The following is a 20,800-nucleotide window of genomic DNA, read 5'->3' as shown; positions in this document are numbered from 1 at the left end:
TCAAAATTTCACATGGAGGTTTCCAATATTGGGCCTGGCTTGACTTCCCTCTGTATGTTGTGTGTACAGTGTAAAATGCATTGCAAGGAAATATGGAAAACAATTTCTTTTTTGTTTGTTTAAAGCATATCTGCTTGGAGTTAAGACATCGTCTCTGATGCTAGCATTGCCTAACACTGAGCTGGTTCAAGTCCCAGCTGCTCTGCTCTGATCCTGTTCCCTGTTAATGCACCCAGGAAGGCAACAGAAGATGACCCAAGTACTTGGGCCTCTGCCAGCCATGTGTTAGGAGTGCCTGACTGGAAAGAGTTCCTGGCGCCTCGTTTCAGTTTGGCCCAGACCCATTTGCTGAGGCCATTTAAGGGGTGAGCCAGAAGTTGAATACTCTCTTCTCTCTCTAGTTCTCCTTCTTTCTGTTTTACTCTAATTTTCAAACAAATAAATGACCCTTTTAAAAAACTTGAAAAAGCACCAGCAGAGCCCTAACCCTATCCAATGTCAATTTTGCTGCCTCAAAAGTAGCTACTAAACAGTCATATATTAGAAACGAACAGGGCAATGGTAGCAACAAGGGTGTGGGGCAGAAAACACCCAGTTGATAAGCTAAAGTAGCTCATTCTGCTGTATTCTTTGGATCTTTTGTTCATGCAAATAATGAGGGCAATAGGAAACTGCTCTGCCAGCAAGAAAAAACTGCAAAACTTTCCTGGGGTCAAAAAAGGCCTGAGCAAAAGGAAATCACCCTAGCAAGAAATCAGGGCAATTACTGCTTTCACGTACAACTTTGCAGAGATACCATAGCAATTACTTTTGAACATTATATATAGATAATAACATTAAAATATGAATATATGTGTTGGGAAAAATGGAGTATCTGGTAATGAAAAAGTCTAGTAAGAATGTGTCACATAAGAGTCTCATTTCTTTAAGATTGATGTAGGTTACATTTTTTTTTTGTTTATATAGACATATTCGTATCTAGATGAATGTGTATATCATTCATCTAGATACAGATGAATTTTTCAAAAGATAAATGTGTATATCATACAGATTTGTTCCTGGAGAGGGGAATCCTGATTTGAGAAATGATTGCAAGGCACCATTATCACAGAGATATGGAGAAGATGGTAACAGAGATAGAGGTAAAAAGGGAAGAAACATGGACTAAATGATCTTAAACAGAGGCTCAGGGTGATAAGCAGGACCTTCAAATTACTGAGTTTTACCTTGGTGCCTTAATGAAAGGCTTGAAATAGCTACCAAAGTACTTGGGTTTGTATTATACCTTTAACTAATACCGTATATGGTGATTTTTAAAATTTCCATGTCCAGATTTCATTGTCCTATATAAGTAACTTGGACAATGCCTTAAAATGAAACTACATTATTTTTCTGATAGAAGAAACTCACACTACTCTCTCCTGAAATAGAGCTTTAAGTATTGTGTTTTTAATGGAAATACCATGTGCAGCTGAATGGTGCATGAGTTTTATAATTAATACTCATGTCCATGCCAGTTTACTTTGAACATATCAATCAAAAGAAAGTCCCTGTTCCTAAACAAATAGTGGAGAAAAAGGTGAACCCATCAAATGGCCCAAAGCTAAGAAGCACATGGAGTCTTTCAAGGAAGAGAAAAACAGCAAAGTCTGGAAGGCAGAGCATAAAAGAGCCTCTCCACAGGGCAGGGAAGAGGGGTCAAGGAAAGCCATGGTAGATGCAGTGATGTGTGCAATGCATCTGGAGATAAGAATGAGATGTGACTGATGAGTCATTAATAATATCTGCAAAGAAATTTGTGTGTAGGTACTTGCGGGAGATCACGCCTGGATCTCTGGCTGCCTAGCCCACATGGGAGGCCATGGGCACATTACACACTGTGCCCTTGGCTAACAGACCTCAACATGGCCTGTTCACTGGGCATGCAACAAGAGTGAAGGGCTGCACCCCAGTTTCGCTTCCCTACTCTTCTAAGACTTCCTCTGTAAACAACTCAAGGAACTCACATGTTACATTCATCCTGCTTTTCAGCAGGTAGTAAGTCTGCCCAGAGATACAATTTCCTGTGCTTCCTGACCTTTAACTACATTGGATGGTCCAGAGAGATAGACAGATCTGTTAGCCAGTCACAATGTTGTTGTACTGTCAGGACCGCCTTTCTGCCTGCCCCCTTCTCCTATATAAACTTCTCTAAAATAAATGGACATTCTTCACCACCGGTTTGTTTCCAGTGCTTCTGCTGCAGAACACTAGCTCCTCACCTTTACGTGGTTTCGGAGCCTGCTGGACAGAAGACCCCTGAGAGGTACTGTCATGAATTATTGGCTTCTTTTAATTCATGTAATCTCCACAACAACCCTGTAAAGTAGGTGCTACGGTTTCCCTTGTATTAGAAAAGACGAATTAGTACATGAAGAAGCAACTTTTATGCAGAAGTGGCAGCTAATACACGGGGTACTCAACGTATAAGTGAGATTAATATTTTGAGATTTATTATTTACAGCCTTTGTCTATATTTTTAAAGAGTTATTTCCTACTTTCTGTATGTTGAAATCTTTACTTAGGAGTGTTAAGCCCATAATTGAGAAATTAAGTATGAAATTGCAAATATTAAAAAAAGAAAGAAGGGAGGAAAATGGATGGGAAATGTGGAAGAGAGGGTAGGGTGGAAAGTATCCCTACGCCCCTAAATCTGTATTGTAAATACTTGAAACTTACTCACTTTATACAAATGAAATAAGTTACAGAACGAAAGGAGTGGCTTATTTAAGGTTTCATGCTACTAGTTTCACAGCTGGAGTTTGTCCTTAGATAATCTGCAACATATGACACACTCACAGTCATTTCCTGACAGCAGAATTGCTCATTTTACCCTCATCATTATTGCAATCTTTGTAATAATGAAACACAATGGGAAAATGATAGTTTAAAATATCATCTGCCTGTTTGTCACCCTGGTATTCCATATGACTGCTGGTTGGTCTCACAACAACTCTTGCTTTCCATCTCCCTCTTAATGGCCGGAAAAGAAGTGGAAGATGGTCCTGCCATGTACATGGGAGGGCTAAATGAGGTTCCTGGCTCCTGGCTCCTGGTTTCAGCCTGTTTCAGTGGTAGCAATCAAGGGCACTTGGGGAGTAAGCCAGAAGATGGATATTTTGGTTGTTCCCTTTCTCTCTGTAACTGTAACCCTCAAAGCAAATAAACAGACCTTTAAAAGAATTCTCCCTGGGCTGGCATTGTGGCATAATGGATTAAACGTCTATGTGCCTGTGGTGCAGGCATCCCATGTAAGACCTGGTTTGAGTCCAGCCTGCTCCATTTCTGGTTTATCTTTCTGCTAATGTGCCTACAAAAACAGCAGGAGATCACCCAAGTCTGGGTTCCTGCACCCAACTGGTCTAGCCAGAAGAAGCTCCACACATCCTGGCTTCAGATTTGCCCAGCTCCAGCAATTGAAGCCATTTGGGAGTGAGCCAGCAGATGGAAGATATCTCTCTCTCTTTCTCTTTCTCCCTCTCTTGCCTCTCTATGTAAATCTACCTTTTAAATAAATATAAATAAATTTGCAAAAAGCAATCTCACTTTCTTTATCTTCTGTTACCTGGAATTTCAATGTCTCTGAGTCTCAATTTTCTCACTGGAAGAGTGGAATGAAAGTGAGTATCTTACTAGAGTACCACTTGTTTAAATGATGAATTTTAGGGCTGCTGCAATAGCTTAATAGGCTAACCCTCCACTGCAAATGCTGGCATCCCATATGGGCACCGGTTCATGACCCAGCTGTTCCATTTCCTTTCCAGCTCCCTACTTACAGCCTGGGGAAGCAGCAGAAATTGGCCTAACACTTTTGGACTCTGCACCCCTGTGGCAGTCCTGGAAGAGGCTCTTGGCTCCTTACTTTGGGGTGGCTCAACTCCAGTCACTGCAGCCATTTGGGGAGTAAACCATTAGATGGAAGATCTTTCTCTCTGTCTCTCCTTCTCTCTGTAAATCTGGCTTTCCAATAAAAATAAACACATATTTAAAAGAGAGAAGTTATTCACTTGTCAGTGAAAAGCTGACAAATGACTGATGAAACTCATAATGTTACTGCATTTACTTGGCACTTGCTGTATGCAAAGTCCATTGAGAGGGGAATAAACAATAGCACACCAGTAATGAGCAGAAGGTGTTTTTGAGGATTAGGTAGTTAATAATTAGCATTTTTTTTGCCTTTTGATTTTTCCAGGTCATAATATATGAGGAAAAGGCTCCTAAACACACATCCCTATCAATAGTAAGTCCTCAGAGAACTAAGAATTATTTTCGTGTAATGTACAGCTCTGCTCATTAACTGGACCATTTTTTTTTCCTTCAGTGTGTGAAACAGATGATGTCTGAGTCAAGTGTGGCTCAGATTTGTCAAGCAGTGTATGGTAGCTTGGTGCTTGTTTATAGAAAACTGAGAATGCAACTGACACACTATCTGAAACATACTTAACACTCCTCAAGCAATTTATCCACAAGAGGGAGCATTCCATGTATGTTGTGATGATCAGATATACTGATTATTCAAAAAACAAGCACAAAACATAGTACAGTGTCACACCAGCAGTAGCTATAAAATATTTTGCATTATAAAACTGTGTTTAACAATTATTTATATATTTCTATCATTCTATCATTGATCTATTTAATATTACTAATGACATATCATAGATCCTTAAGTAATATGTACACATATGTATACTGACATATATGTATCCTTATATAGAATTATTTATCAAGAACACTAGTATGAAGAGATCTTTTGAGATAAGTCATGTTTGAGACTTGATCTAAGGACTCAATAGTGACTATAGTCATGAGAAAGAGTACATAGTGTGCTGTTTTGTTTATCCAAATGCTTTTTCCCTCCTTTTACATAAGTTTTCTCTTTTTCATTAACCAGCTTTCAGCTGGCACTTTGCTAAGCTTTAACTCCGATAAGGCACCCCTTCAACTAATCTTGATGCAGTCAGATTTTTTTTCTTTTGACTTGCTTTCTTGTCCATACCTCCCTGTTAGATTATAATTTTAAGGAGGGAAGGAGGAATTTTTATTTGGCTTTGTCATACCCTGATAATAGCATCTCTTAAAAACTTAGAAAATTAGGAGAATATCCACAACCACCCAACCCACTAAAATCTCAAAATATCTTTGTTTTTTCTTGATATTTTTTAATGCCTTCTTGCACCTCATTAATAATGCGGTAGTTTCATTGTAGAAAATGGTATTTCATAGGAACAACACAAGGTAGGTAGCAACTATGGCTCTTGTAGGAACTTCCTCAGGAAAAGTTCTTCTCAACTTAAAAGAGAATAGGAAACGAGTCCCAATAACCCTTGGCTGAGGAGCCTTAAACTCCTCGAGGGTCTGTCCACAGGTACCCTGCTTCATCCATGAAGCAGCTGCCACTGTTCCGTGTCTTTCTGAACAGTTTGGTGTTGTTCCTGTTAAATCTCCTGAAAAGACAGTGACGATGTCTGGTGATTCCTAATTCCACAAAAATAAATGAATGCTGTGACTTTCTGATAAGTGAAAGTCATAGGATTGCACAAGCCTCAGAAAAGTAATTCAGGGTATCAGGTTTAAAAAAAAAGTGAATGAGAAAGTTCATGGAAAAACAGCTTCATGTAATGGAAAGCTGCCTTTCACTTCAATTAGTTCAAATAGAGCCATGAGAATCAGCTATTGTGTCTCATATTTAAAAATGAGGAATCACCTCACTCTTTTCCTAATGGCTAAAATCCAAAACACAGAGAGTAACAAATGCTGGTGAGGATGTGGGAGAAAGTGGAATACTTATACTTGGTTGGCAGAAAAGTAAATTAGTGCAAACACTGTGGAAAACAGTAGGAACATTTCTAAAACAAAACAACAAACAATTAGAAATAGACCTGTAACAGGGCCCGGCAATTTCACTACGGGGTGCACAGCCCAAAGCATGAAACCACTGTGTCAGAGAGATACCTGCATCACCATGCTTACGGTAGCACTGTCTACAACAGTCAAACTACACAACCAACTGAGGTGTCCATAATCAGATAAATGTAAAGAAAATGTGGCATACATGCATACAATCGAATATTATTTGGCTGTATTAGAAAAGAATGGATGCTATCACTTCCCAGCAAATGAATGTTAATGCATTGAATGAAATGAGCAAGATATGTAAAGGAAATTATTACATGTTTTCCCTTCTAGGTGGAAACTAAAATTAAAAAAAAAAAGAACAAAGGAAAAAATATCTATGTGTATTAGTATTGCTGAAAATATAGTTTTCTAAAACTCTGTTTTATAACTTTGCCAAATCAACGTTTAAGAATGTTGTTGCAGTTTTAATGATCTATGGTTACTTTAAAAGTTACTACAAGTATCTGAAATGGTCATTTTTTCACTCAAATTTTGATTATCACCATTGTCTATTCTCACTAAACCAGGGTCTTACTTTCACTTGTTAACTGTATTTGTTGACTTGAGCCTTTTCACTGTAATGTAAATTTAAAATACTTTATCTTGAAAACTGAGAAGGACTTGTAGAGTGAAGGGCTTAGGAGGGAGGGAGACTTTGGGAGGTACTGAGGATGAGAATATCATTATATTCTTAGGATTGGACAAGCTACATTGAATGTGTTAACCACTACTTAAAAGTTCAAATTACATCTCAAAACAGAAAACAATTGTTAGCTGTCCCCTATATTAGAAATTTTCAAAATATGTAAAATGTGGCTTAGACAAAAAGGCAGAATCAATGTCTCTGCTCACTAGTTTAATGTGCAAACTAGAGGATTATCCTGAGAGTTTTTCCAAGTGATTTGGTGGATTTTCAAATTATCTCTCTTGAGAAACAGTACGTAAAGGAGGCCAAGTCTGACAAATAGGTGATGTTTTATTTACCAGTGCCTATTCCAACAAACACTGGTCTGAGCATTGGACTTCTTTTTGGAAGGCATTGATTTCAATGGCCATTGTTACAAGTTACAGAGACAGTATAAAAACAAATTTTATAAGGAATTGATAATGTTAGATAAGCTTCATTTTGGTTACCTTTTCTCATTCCAGTAGATGGCAGGAATTCAGTGAGTTGATAACACCAGTTGATGATAGTCTACCAAGTCCAGAGCAATACGTAACAGATTCTGTCTCTCCAGCTTGCAGTACAAGATCCAAACAATGAGTCTTACCTTAAATTTTCTGAGCTGAATTCTGACTCAAGAAATTTAAGGAATTGTTCTCGTCCCACTGGGTCTTTCAATGCTTCATCCATGCCAAAACCCCATCGTTTTACCCTCTGTTGGCTTGGTTCTTTGCTGTAGGAGGTAAAAGCAAAGCCAAATATTTTTTTTAATGTTATGATTCCTATTTATTTACATTTTCTCTTAAAATCATATCTATCTTGAAGTGTATAACTTATTTTTCAGGGAAAAAAAATTTATGAAGACATAAATTAGGTGAATCCTAAACTAACATTTATTGAACAATGGACAATAGGAACTTTGGATCAAGTATCTCTTAGCTTTTTTCAACAAATTTAAGAGACAAGTGCTATTATTCTTCTCATTTTATACATAAGGAAAGCAGGGACCAAAGGGAATTATACTCAGCAATGTAATAAAGGGAAGTGCTCTAGACATTCTAACACCAGTGTCAAATTTCTAAACCTTATACTATGCTGTATTAGTTGTTCTAGGCAACTAGCACAACCAAAGGCCTTCATACTAATTCACAGCTCTGTTGTTAAAAATTTGTTCTCTTCCTAGATGAGCCATGCCATTTTGGGGTTCTAGTTTCCTCAAGTATAAAATCCATAACTTCTGGATGAACAGTTTTGAATTTGTCGGGTGTTTAAAACACAAAGCTGAGTGTATAAAGAGATGGTCCAGAAATGGAATCTGCAGAAGTACTACAGAGTACTGCTTACTGCTTGAGAAGTGACATGAATGCTCTTTCTATGACTCTATGAACACTGCTGTAATGCTTCCCTTGCCTACGACTCATGCGAGAAGTCAGCAGGCTTCAGTTGTGCTTTGTTTTTAAGAAGCCTGTGTCTTGTTAGTTTTGCTTAGAGTGTTTATAGTAAATTTAATTTGTTCTAAAATCAAATCTACAAATTCATTTTAAAGTATGGGATTAAATTTTCATGTTAATGGGATGCATGTGGCCATGTGGGTTATCTAGGAAGATAACAGCAAAGAGCTACATTTCAAGAACCAACCATCCCAGTGCTGAGTAATTAGTTCATATGGAAGCTTTTTATCTGTGATTTTGGGACTGTCCCTCTGCAATGCAAATTGTAAGGCAAATCCAAGTGTCTGAACTTCAAGAACAATTACAGGATCAAGAGCAGTATATTATATATTATATAATAGTGAAGATAGGGTAAAATCACCTTTATTATTAATTAGTTACAAGGTTCTTCCTATTTAATTTAGATCTTCAAATAAATGATAGAAGTATTTCTTACCTTGCTTCAAGTTCCCAGAAAGTAGTGTCATCAGACAGCCATGGGTTAGAAGGGTCAGGTGGCACAAGAAATGGGTCATATTCTAAATACTGCTCTGTGTAACTTAGTAAACTAGGAAGGAAAAATAAAACATGTCATTTCCCTTAGTCTTTTGGTTGAGCTTATATCCATTTTAAAGTGAAGGGAAACATAAAAATATTTGGCCATGAAATTCTGGCTCACTTATAGAATGACACTTAAAAAAACACATTTCAAGAACTTATATGCAACACTCTATTGTGCTTCTAAGGATTTCATCTCTCTCTGTGTATTATGCCATATCTACCCATACCCTCCACTTAGGTGAAGCCACACGGAAGAGTCAGTGAGTGCAGGGCAGTTCTAAGGATAAGCTTCCAATCCACTGCTAGCTGAATGATTTAAGCTCACTTGGACAAAGGAATAAAAAGGAATTTTGTCAGAAGATTAAGTAACAGGATAATCATGAAAAAATGATACTTAAAGAACTTTATTTTAAAACAAAAGGAAGTTGAAGAGGTAGTGGTTGGCAATGACCAAAAGTAAAGAGTATGGCTGCCACAAAGATTAGATTTAAATGAAGGAAAGGCAAATAATCAAAATCTGAATTTAATTCGAATTCTGAAGTCATGCAACAATAGAATGTGGATTGCCAATGTTAAGACAAATTTAAAGAGAGGGTCAAAATTGCCAAAAAAGGAACTAGTAAGTCAAAGCTTTCATTTCTTCCAGTGGGAGGGAAAATATTCAACGCCTTAGAATTGTTCTCTGAATCTGATTCTCCACTACCTAAGCATCTAACCTCTGGGGATGGAGCAGAGTAAAAATCATCTGGTCTCTTTCAGTGCATAAAAAGAAATTTTAAAGAAATTTTCTATGTGCAAAAAAGAGTAAAAGAAAGTAACATTTCTTAAATAGTTCCAATGATTCATCTCCGCTCCTTTCCCAAGTTTTCTTACCATATTATATTTATAATATGAAATAAATTTATAGAACACCTTAACATACTTACCTATCAGCAACTTTTGACATTTTTAACCGATGTCTATCTAACTGTATTTGCCAATATTTTATCTGAAAAAAGGGGTTAAACAATTAGTTCTCTAAGTAATGACATTTTCAGAGTTTTCAACCGATATTTCAATGGGTAACAGAATTTTGAATTCTGGTAGAATAGGTAATTGAGAACAAAACTGTAGTCTAACTCAACAGAATCTTAAGGTCAGCAAAATTTAAAGGCGAAGGCTCTGAAAAGTTAATAAAAATCCAAAAACTATTTAAATGTAACCGTGACAAATATTTTAGAATTGCAATGACTTTGAATGTGCTGCCTATTTTAACAAAATTGTCACTTTATTTTGAAAATTTTATGGCAAATTCAAATGGGTGTTTCATGGTAAACAGCAAAATCAACAATCACATTTCCCCTACAAACATGTAATGCAGAAAAGAAAATGTTTTTTTATTTGCTATTATAATTTTAAAAATAAATCCCACTACCTAATGCTATCATTTTATCAACTCCTTACAAGCATTTGTTGGAACACTAGGTCTGAAACTGGTATAGATGGTTACTTGAAAAGCCAGCAGGATACTTAGTGCCCTGGAAAGTACTTTGCCTGCAACGTAACCCAAAATGCAAAGACAATGAGCTTCACCCAGGAACCCTTCTAAATACCTCCCACCCATCTTACCAGGTGCTCACAATTACAAATTTTCCATATGAAACAACTGGCCACACAAATAATTTTTAAAGTTAATTGCTACTGAGATTCACCATCTTTCTTCATAGTTGTTGCACTGTAAACTTTTAACAAATAACTTAACGGGTCAACTCACCTGCTGCTGTAACTCATCTTCTGTCGGAGGTTTGGTTTCTGGTGTGGCAGTGTGAGTAGGACTGTGACTTCTAATATCATTTTGTAAACCATAGACAGACTACACCAAAATAAAATAATAAAATAAAATGTTAGGATAAAATTCCATTTTCATCCACAGGATTTCTTAAAAGTATATCTCTATAATATATTAGCAAAGGGAACCCAAAGACTATTTGATTCAGCCTGACTGGTATCCATATGGCGGTATTATCGATTATTACATGCATGTAAAATAGAGGTAGAATTCCCTCAAAATATGGCTAGATTATTAACAGAAGAGTTGATATAGGTGGGGAAATTGCTGACTGATATAATTTAGGGACTGAGAGTACTAAGCTGGGGAATGACAACTCTAAGAAACATTTAAAGAGTTTGGCTCTAGAACAGGATGGGTAAGTGACCACTGGGAGGAAGATGAAATGTGGCCTGCCTTTGCTGTAGAAATAGAATTGAATACTGAGGAGAGCAAAGAAGTGAAGGAATTTGCTGTTTTGATTTCCATCCCTTCTTTCCTTTCAGTTATTTTATTTATTTGAAAGATGGTGTGACAAAGAAACGAGAGACAGAGATCTTTCATGTACTGGTTCATTTCCTAAATTGTTACAGCACCTGGGGCTGGGTCATGCTGAAGCAAGGATTCTAGAGCTCTGTCTGTGTGTCCAAGGGCAGTAGGGATCCAAGCACTTGGTCCGTCTTATACCGCATTCTCAAACACATGAGCTGGGAGCTGGATCAGAACAGAGCAGCCTGGACTGATTCTGAATGCAGTCTGAAGTAGTAGCTCAAATCTCCTGTACCATAATGCCAGTCCCTGATTTGGTTTCCAATGGACTGATCCAAAACACCCCAAAAATTTTCCAACATTTTCTATCTCAAATTGGACTATTCATGTCACAATACTGGCATTTTCACTGGATACCACTTGCAAATAACAGTGACTGCAATGACTTCATTTATCATTGGGATTCTTGATGTCCCAGTATCTTATTAGTATATGATCATCACATGTACTTTATATTCCCCATTGATGGGAGAGCTGAATGGCATGCCTGACTTTGCTCTTCCACTACATCCATTCACTCTTTCAACCAACTTTTATTCAACCTTACTATATGCTGGGTGTAGTGATAAGCATTAGGGAAAAGAAGTAAGCAATCTAAACATGCCTTGCTCTCCACTGGGATTTGCCCCCCAGTGTGAAACAAACTGTACAACCACACATGACAGTATAGGATTAAAATTGCTGTAAGGATCATGACAGAAAAGGGTGATGAGCACAAGACCTGGAGCACAAAGAGATTCAATTTATATTGAAAGGTAAGAAAGGCCTAAATACACTAATGTTAGCCATATTTGCACTTGATTAATTGAAAACTACTTAGTGACAACCGAAGTTGCTTTTTAAGTTAGGCAAGTGATGGACTGTCATTTATGTATTATATGTGTTTGCTGTTATCATATTTATTTTTCATATGGAAAATAATATGACTCTGAGTCCTGAAATTTTCATTATTTTAGCCTTCATTTAATCATTTAAGTTCTTTAATAAGAATCATCCAGCTTTTGTAAACATCGCTTCTACAACAAGAGAGGTAACATTTTTGACAATAAGCTTCTACATCATGTTAAAAATAATGAAGAAAAAACTGCTAGAAAAAATACAATTGTGGTATGTTAATAGTAAAAATGAGCTATAAATTATATTTGACCTCTGCATTTATAAACACATACACATATATGTATATCATGCAAAATTCATTCATTATGAATCTCCAAGAGATGGGGTTTAAGTCAGTCTTACAGGAGCTTGGGTGCTGGCTCTTAGCTTACTTTCATACTATAATGAAAACAGTCATGAAAAATAAAATTTTATGTGTCAGGTTTATTTGAAGATCTTATTTTAGCAGCCAAGCACTGAAGATTGTTGGTGATGGGAAAAGTTTTGTATTTTATTCAGAAAGAAAATCTGTTAAAATATTGGCTGGTGGGAAGGGATAAAGCTAGAGGAAAGTAGGAAGACAGAGAAAAAAATAAACTTCTTTAAGTTTTAGTATCTTCAGATGAGAGAAAATCATATTTATGAACCCAGAACCAGAAAACTCAAGAACTTCACTGAGGTGCTTCAATTTGATTAACATGTTTTTTTTTCCTTCTCCAAGAGCCTAGACACATTTTTATATATAGTGCTATGCAAATGGATATTGGGTAGTTTATTAATAAAACGATTTGATTTCCACTATAAATATGTATTTGTTTTCCCTTCATGTTTTAGAGGAGAACTGATTAAGAATTTCTCTCATTTGCCAGGAACAATTGCTGTGGACTGAATGGTTTGTGTCCTGCAAAATTCATATGTCGAAATCATAATCCTTGAGAAGGTATTTGAAGGTAGATCCTAAGGAATGTGATTAGGCCATAGGGGCTTCACACATTTATAATGGGATACTTGATGGAGCTTCCTTAAGCTTCACACCACATGAGGCTCCAGCTAGGGGGTGTTATCTTTGAACATATATCAGACAACAAACAAATCTTGCTGCTTAGTTCTTGGACTTTCCAACTTCCTGAGCGCTGAGCCATAAACTAGTGTTTATAAATATCTCCTCTATGAATTTTATTATGTCAGCCCAAGTAAGCCCACACAGGGATTTCAAAATAGAAACTAAAAGTGTAAGAAGCTTGCTTGTCTTCTCATGTGAAATTCAATCTCTGGGATTTCCTAACCAGACTGGTATGGAAATATCTCTCTTTCCTTCTGCTTATCTCAATTAGAGAACAGACTGTGGCCTGGGCTGACATCATGTGGAGAAAGTCAGGACAAGAGAAGCAGAGAAAACAATCCAGATGGAGATCTCCAAAGAGCTCAGATGGTGCTCAAGTCTCTGATTCCAATCATACCCACAGCCAGTTCTGCCCGTGGTTTCCCCCCAGGTTCAGTGAACTTAGTCAATATAGTTGAGCAGAAGTTCTAATGCCTAGAACTGTATGAAGCCCCTCACTTAAAGCACACTTGTGTTACTCTCAGATATGAGAAGTTAGCTAAGGTATGTAATATATTCCAATTAAATTTTGCATACACTATATATGCAAGTTAGTAAATAAGGCATTTACCCAGAAAAGGCTATTAACTGGCAGCAGGAAAACTAGTTGCCTATTTATGAATTTGCTAGCTACTTTACAGCATTTATGGCGTGGCTGTTCACTAACACCTCTACCTGTGAAATGAAATGTTGTAATAACACACACATAGAGGTGTCAGAGGACAAAAGGTGAAAAAGACATGAGATTACTGGTATTTTGCAAGGTGGGTTCTGATAGTATAAGAGGCAGTCTAAAGTACATTCTCAGTCATTCACACATGCAAATGTTTATGTCACCTTCCTCGTGTTTTCTGTTGTAGGGCCCCTTCATGTCTTGGTATACAGAAGGATTCAATCTATTTCAGCTCATCTTATATGTCTACCTATTTGGACCATGGTTCTCAGAGGCGTGGCCAAACATTAGTTTGGACTCTTCCCGTGAGCACGTATATTAGGGATGATGTTAGTGTTTAACACAATGGACTCCAACTGAACCAAATTGTCCTCTGGAATGTGGATGGGCCTCAGCCAGTCAGCTGGATGTCCCAAAAGACAGAAGATTGAAACTGCCCGCCTCTAAGCAAGGATTTCTTCTTTCCGACTTTCTGCGGATTAAAGCTGTATCTTTCCTTTTCCTCTGGCATGCTAGCCTTTGCTCATCAAATTCTGTCACAAATTCAGGATTTTTGTGAGAGAATTCAAAACTGCTGACTCCAAGAAGCTAATGGTGAGATTTGCTTTTTATCATTTGTGGAAAATAAAGATACACCTGGCACTTGCTGTTGGATTTTTCAGAGCCTGGTTTTTCTCAGGTGAGTTTAGGCTTACCAGCTCAGGAGTGAGATCCTGTCATCTGCCTAGATTGAGTCACAGGAACTTGCCTACCTACTGGACCAGTCAACCTTGACCTCAGTGGTTTTATTTATAACATTTCACCTTGCAATGTCTCCTCCTGTTTTTATCATCATTAAATGACTGTGGATGACATGTGAAGACAGACAATAAACAGAAGCTTTCCACACTTTCTAAAACAAGGATGCCAGGAGAAGCACAGGTAAGGTGCCGGTACAGATGACAGAGCTTCAAGGAGTGTGAATGCTCACTCTATCAAGTTCCAGGTCTATATTGTTCAATCATTTCTCTCCTCTTCATCAGAGCATGTCTGAGAGAGTGGGGATGTCTGATAAATAACTCCTAACAATTGAGAAAATAATGAAAAGGTGACCTCATCCAGCAGCTATTTTGGAGTCTGTTTGGCTGAGCTAGATCTCAGGGTATACAGGGTGTGCTGTGAGCACAGGGTGAAAGGAACAGAGCGGAGTCGTCCCCAGAAGAGACAAGTGCTCGGCTTGCTTTGGTCTGCCTTTGCTTGTTTCTCTCAGAGTTCTCAGGGGTGAAAGCCTTTGAGCACTGCATCAGAGTGCATTTGGGGGCACTTCCCTACGGCTTCTTCATCCTGGCATCAGAAAAACTGGCTTCAATCAAACAAAGAAATAATAATAATAAAGGAGTTTGGACTATACTGAGCCCTTTGAAGACGATGCCAAGTTTCTACTGATAGAACACAGAGAGCTCCAAATAAGGCCATTAAAAATGTGCAATTCAGCCCACCTTAGGGACATACTCTGGAATACTGTATGGTTATATAAGGAAAAAAATCCACAGGAATGACGACCTTACTGTGTCCTCAGTGACTGCTGCAAAGCATACATGTTGATAGGCATGGACTATTTTCCATGGAATAAGCATGCCTCCCATGTGCATGTGCTACTTGAAAAGTACCTGGAGGCACTGGCCTTTCGGCCCATTGGATTAAGTTGATGCTAGCTATGGAGACATCCCATACTGTAACACCAGCTGGAGTCACAGGCATGCTGCCTCCATTTCACCTTCCTGAAATTCAACAGAAGCTTTTACAACTAGTTGAGCCTATGAGAGATTTACTGACTCCTGGATTTAGCCTTGCCCAGTCCTGGTTCTTGCAGCTACTTGGAGAATGAACTAGCAGATGGAAGATCTCTGTTTTTCCATTTCTCTCTGCTTCTCTGCTTTTCAAGTAAATAAATAGTTAAAATATTTAGATTCTGGTGCTATGCATTTCCAAGGGGATATTTCAAAAGGTCACTGAATTCAAAAGTTAATTTTCTGAGATTCATTTATTTTGAAAGTCAGCATTATAGAGCAGAGAGAAAGAGAGAAAGTCTGCCTTCTACTGAGCAACTCCCCAGATGGCTGCAACAGCCAGAGCTGAGCTAGACCAAAGCCAGAACGCAGTAAATATTCCAGAATGTCCTACAAGAGTGGCAGGAGCTTCATGCAGATTTCCTGTTCTGCTGCTTTCCCCAGGCCTTCAGCAGGGAGCTGGATCAGAAGCAGAGCAGCAAGGACATGGACCAGCACCCATGTGGGATACTAGCATTGCTGGTGGCAGCTTTACTGGTCATACCACAACACCTTCCCTGAGTTTGTTTTGTTTTAATTAAGAATTCTTTCACAAAACAGACACTGAAATACTGTCCCTCTCATATGGTTATGTCACAGAATTCCTAAGTTAAAAGTAGGACAGGACTCTCCTACTATATTTTCCTTAGGCTTTGTTCTAAAAAAAATTGTTCTTTTTGCATCAGTGTATCCATTTCTCAGGGTCCTCCATCTCCATTCACCATTTATGGGATCTGCAGGTGTTGCACTTCCCTGTGGTGGAGAACAGAGAGTTCTCACTGCAAGTTCTCCTGCCAGCACTACTCCTCTGACTTGGAATGCTAACATGCTTGAGAATTGGGTCAGGAGTATTTCCTGAGTGGAGAAGGAGTGACAAAACCCCAGGAGGGGCAGGGCATACACTCCACAACATAGGAGAAGATTGTTCTGGTTCCTGAAATCCTACAAACAGGGTAACTCATCCACCATGATTAGCACAACAAATGCTAATTTTACCTTCCGTGTTTTGTGTGGGTTTCGCATCCTGGATGACTTCTTAATGTCTACTTCAGTAGTATTTACACAGCCAGGCTGGAAATGGAAACAGAGACACAAAGGAATCTTTAGGTGTGAAGGTTCTGACCAACTAATGCATTCTTTAATGACTCACCCTCCAGAACCTGAGCAAACTCCACCAAAAGCCAGTCACAGCCAGGCAATGCCTTGTACCAGAACAACTAAGTCATTATATTAGCACAGCTTTTCATCTCTCACATTTAAAAGTCTTCAGATACCATTTTCAAATAGTACTTAGGAAAACGAAATACTTGGCTTTTGCATGTGGAAATGGATTTTGCTATTTTTAGTTGCTCATCCAAGGACATCAAGGGCATCCAGCCAGGGTAAAATCCCTGTTGATGTCTGCACACAACCTCCTACCGAATGTACTTTATTTATACAATGTGACACTATTATTAGATGGTTGCTTGATTTCCCCAAGTAGGAAAACTAAAATAGCATTCAGTCACACCAGCTCAATTCCCAGAGGGAATTTCCTTTGCAGTAATTATGATATGCAATGACAGGGAACGCTTGTTTTCCATAGATAGAATTGCAGTGGAGTTCAGGGTTAAAATGAGAAACAGAAACAGACAATAATATAATGCGTATCTTCTAAACTCCTCACTTTTTGTTACATCAGGTCCTGCTGATGTAATGAAAGGAACGTTGTGCTTTCCACAACCACTGGTGATCAATGGTGATTAGCTCTTTGCATGATGAGGATCAGTGTATTTTTCTTTAAAGGCTTCTTTAAAGACAAAACTAATGAATCATAAAGCGAAAAGGAAAGCATTCTCCATCCCTGTTTTTTTTTTTTTTTTGTTTTGGTCCATAAAATCTTCATGTAAAAGACCTATATGCTGCACACACATGTACATCACACTGAAAACATTAAATAAGTTATATATTTGGTTTTTCATATTCATCTGAAAGAAGATATAATTGGTAAAATGTGGTGATCAGCTTGGCAGTAAAGGAGAAAACAAGAGCTGCCAGCTGGGTGTTACTTATCTATTGACACTGAGAAATTCACTTAGACTCTTCCAACAGCAGAATGTTTAGTATTCAACATTCTGATTTAATTTTCCGGTGGTTTGTCTGAGCACTAGATTTTAAAAATGACCCCCTGATGATTTCATTGTGCAGCCATATTTCATAACCACTGATATAACTGTAACAAAGATGATAGTTTTAAACCATTAGAGCATTTTGTATTCATTTCCTATTGTATGTCTTTGCAGCTTCCATCTCTGGACAAAGGAAAACACTAAAATTCATCATGCTCCTATTGCTATACCAGGAGGCAAGCACAGCAAGACAGGTTGTGGAGACTTTCTTCCTCATGTTAAAGTGTAGCAATGACTAAAATGCAATATCTAGGGAGAGGAAATCATGTCTGTTCATGACCTAATAAAAAAGAAAAACTAAGGTTAAGACTCAGAGCTGAGAGGTACCTCACTTTTTCCTTCTAAGAGACAAACACCGTCCCAAACTCTCACAGAAAAATCTCACATGTGGTCTTATCTAACATGGATCTTTATCATCAGGTGGCTGCTACAAAGAAAAATTAACCTAACACATGGCTTCCCGAGGCTTTTAAGTGGTGGGTAAGGCATTCAGATTGTGTGGTATGCCTAACAGTGAAGTTTACGGTGATTGTTAGCAGATCAACAGGCAGGCAGAGGCCTGAAGTCAGGACAGAAGACTTTAAGATGGGGTGCACAGGGACTTTAAGATGGGGACAGGCCGAGTTGGGTCACCACACCAACCAGTTCACATCAGGGCTGAGGCTGGAGCTGGCTGGGCTGGGCTAGGCTCAAGGACCCACAAGTAGGAGGTGGAATGGGAGGGGGCAGGCTGGACCGAGCCAGGTTGCAGCATGTGCTCTTGGATGTAGAGGTGAGGGAGCCACGCCAGTTTGGGTGTGGTGGGTGCCTGTTCCATGAGCCCTGGGTGTGGGGAATCTGGTGGGGCCCAAGTCACATAGCCCAGGTCCTTGGGCCTGCTGTCATGGTGGATGCTGGGTCCATGGCCGCTGGGGGCAGGGGAATCCTGTGGGGCGTGGCTCGCCCTTGCCTGGATCCCTGGGTCCACCTGCGAATTGGCTGCTAGGTCTGTGAACTCTGGGGTGTGAGGTTCTGTGGGACTCAGTTTCCTAGGCCAAGTCCTTGGCTCACCTGTGTGGTGAAGCTGGGTCTATGAGCCCTGGAGGAGGGGGATCCAGTGGTACCTGGGTTATCTGGCCCAGGTCCCTGGACACACTTGCACAGTGGGTGCAGGGTCCATGAGCCCTAGGGGTGAGGAGGGTACTGTGGGTCTCTGGTTGGGTGGCACATGGCACCAATGACACTGGGGGAAGTTCACTGGTCACCCAGGTACATGGTTGTGTGGACCTGGTGCATGGGCTTACATGAGTCTGTGATGACACAGGTGGGGGCATGCAAGGATGTGGGGTCTCACATCTAGGATTGATGGTCTGACCATGGAGTTCCTGTGTCAAAGCTGGGCATCCACAGGGGAAAAGATAAGCAGTGGACAGCTGGCCCAAATGCATATGGAGGATATGGCAGCCCATTGGGGCCTGCAGAGGACATCTGGTACCATAGCAGAGGAAGGATGAGAAAACAAATTGGACAACTACTCCTGCCAAATGATGACAACAAATATCTGGGTGAATGGAGACTCTAAGGTTGACTATGTCCTTGAATTAGCGAGACCAGCAACATTTCAAAACCAGTGAAACCACTTGAGCAGAATTCTTGGAGAATGAGCCACATTGGGAATCCTGGGTTGTTATCAGGAGGCCACCCCCATGCCCAGGTAATGGGACAGTTGGGAGGCTGGGTATGGCTTCTCCCTTTATCTTCCCCAGTTACAAGAAGGAGAAATAGAAAATTTATAAACAATTATCACACCCACTTTTCCCTATTGCTTAATTCTTCCCCCCAATCAACTATGCAAACACCATCAAAAATTAAAAAAAAAAAAGTAAAAAGAACTATTTTTTGCAACACAACGGGTGCATTTGAAAATAATTGTGCTTAATGAAATGAATCAGTCTCAAAAAATACAACTATTGTAGGTTTTTCCTGAACTGTGGTAACTAATGCACAGTGTACAAAATATGTATTCTGTATGAGCAAGATTGACATTTTAAGTTTTAGTTAGTATTTATAGGCTTTATCTCTACTCTCGAGGAACAATGGTTTTTTTGTCTATTTGTTATATGCTATTTGTTGAATTCTTTACCTAATGGAGTGTTAGACCTGCAAGTGTGAAGTAACTGACAGTATGCCATTGTAAAAATTTTAAAAAGGAAGGAAGAAAGGAGGGTGGGTGGGCAATGTGGGTAGGAGGGAGAGCAGCGTGGGAAGCATTGCTCTGCTCCTAAATCTTTATTGTGAAATAATGAAATCTATATCTATCTATATGTATCTATATGGATGTTTATTTATTTATTTACAAAACATATATATATTTACAAACTAATTTTCAAATAAGAACAAATTTGTTGCTAATGGATAAATTGTTAAAATAGTAAGCCAGATCCTGGATGTTTGTTTCAACTGGCAGCTTCTCATTGTATTTAAAGAGTCTCTTGGGATAGCCAATGGTTATATAAGGCTGTAACATCCATGTTTACTTGGCAATTCTTGAAGACTGAAAACAATCGTATGCCCAAAATGATGGAGGGCACTTTTGAGTAAGTTAAGGTCAATAACCCCTGATGAAGTGCTTTCAGAAGTTGAGCACTATGGATAATGGAGTATGGCAGCACATTTAAAAGGAAATCTCCTATTTCTTCAAGAGAAATTTCTTTCTGAATCCAATTGACAGGTCTTGTGAGAAGTGATATAGAGGGGGGGGAAAAAGAAACTCCGGACCTCTACAGCTTTCCACTACAACACACAGATGGAATATTAATTGCATTAGGGGGAAAATGAGTAGGTAGAAGTTGATAGTGAGCATTATGTAACAACAGAACATTCCAGAATCCTTTTTATTTATTCTGTTGTTAAGGCAGATAAATATTTTTGAGCATTTGTTTATCCTTCCCCAAAAGAAACCTTGTCTTTGAATATATTTTTAAAATGTCAATTATGCTTTTGAAGTATTTATAACAGGTACCACTAGCTGGCACCAGATCCACATAAAATCCTATACATATATTGGTTTTCTGCAGAACTAAGTACTTCTTCCCAGTGTGATATAAATAACATAATAACGTTATCATTGCCTTGCAGACTTTCTTAAAAATGTTAAGCATGCACTATTTGCTGGATACAGTATCAAGTACATAGAAATGCTGAATTTAAGGAACACTAAAGTGCAATTTACATTGCTTTATAAGA

The 20,800-nt window shown here is 38.7% G+C and overlaps 1 protein-coding gene across 6 annotated transcripts in view; it reads right to left on the bottom strand.

Annotated features, from left to right (window-relative positions):
• Window positions 1-20,800, bottom strand: part of RGS7 (regulator of G protein signaling 7) — a 355,504-nt gene that overhangs the window by 23,546 nt on the left and 311,158 nt on the right. For 5 of the 6 annotated variants that reach the window (XM_040967774.1, XM_040967775.1, XM_040967778.1 and 2 more), the window contains 5 exons: window positions 16,404-16,478; window positions 10,346-10,444; window positions 9,519-9,580; window positions 8,489-8,599; window positions 7,209-7,334 (listed from right to left, as the gene is read on the bottom strand). In XM_040967774.1, coding sequence (XP_040823708.1) covers window positions 7,209-7,334; window positions 8,489-8,599; window positions 9,519-9,580; window positions 10,346-10,444; window positions 16,404-16,478 — 473 coding nt within the window. The remainder of the gene's footprint in view (window positions 1-7,208; window positions 7,335-8,488; window positions 8,600-9,518; window positions 9,581-10,345; window positions 10,445-16,403; window positions 16,479-20,800) is intronic. The other variant, XM_040967779.1, reaches the window with a different exon arrangement.

The sequence above is a fragment of the Ochotona curzoniae genome, unplaced genomic scaffold (assembly GCF_017591425.1).
Source record: "Ochotona curzoniae isolate NIBS_2020 unplaced genomic scaffold, NIBS_Ocur_1.0 scaffold_4683, whole genome shotgun sequence".
Lineage (NCBI taxonomy): Eukaryota > Metazoa > Chordata > Mammalia > Lagomorpha > Ochotonidae > Ochotona > Ochotona curzoniae.
The sequence above is the reverse complement of the archived record's forward strand: the minus strand, read 5'-3'. Positions and strand labels throughout refer to the sequence as shown.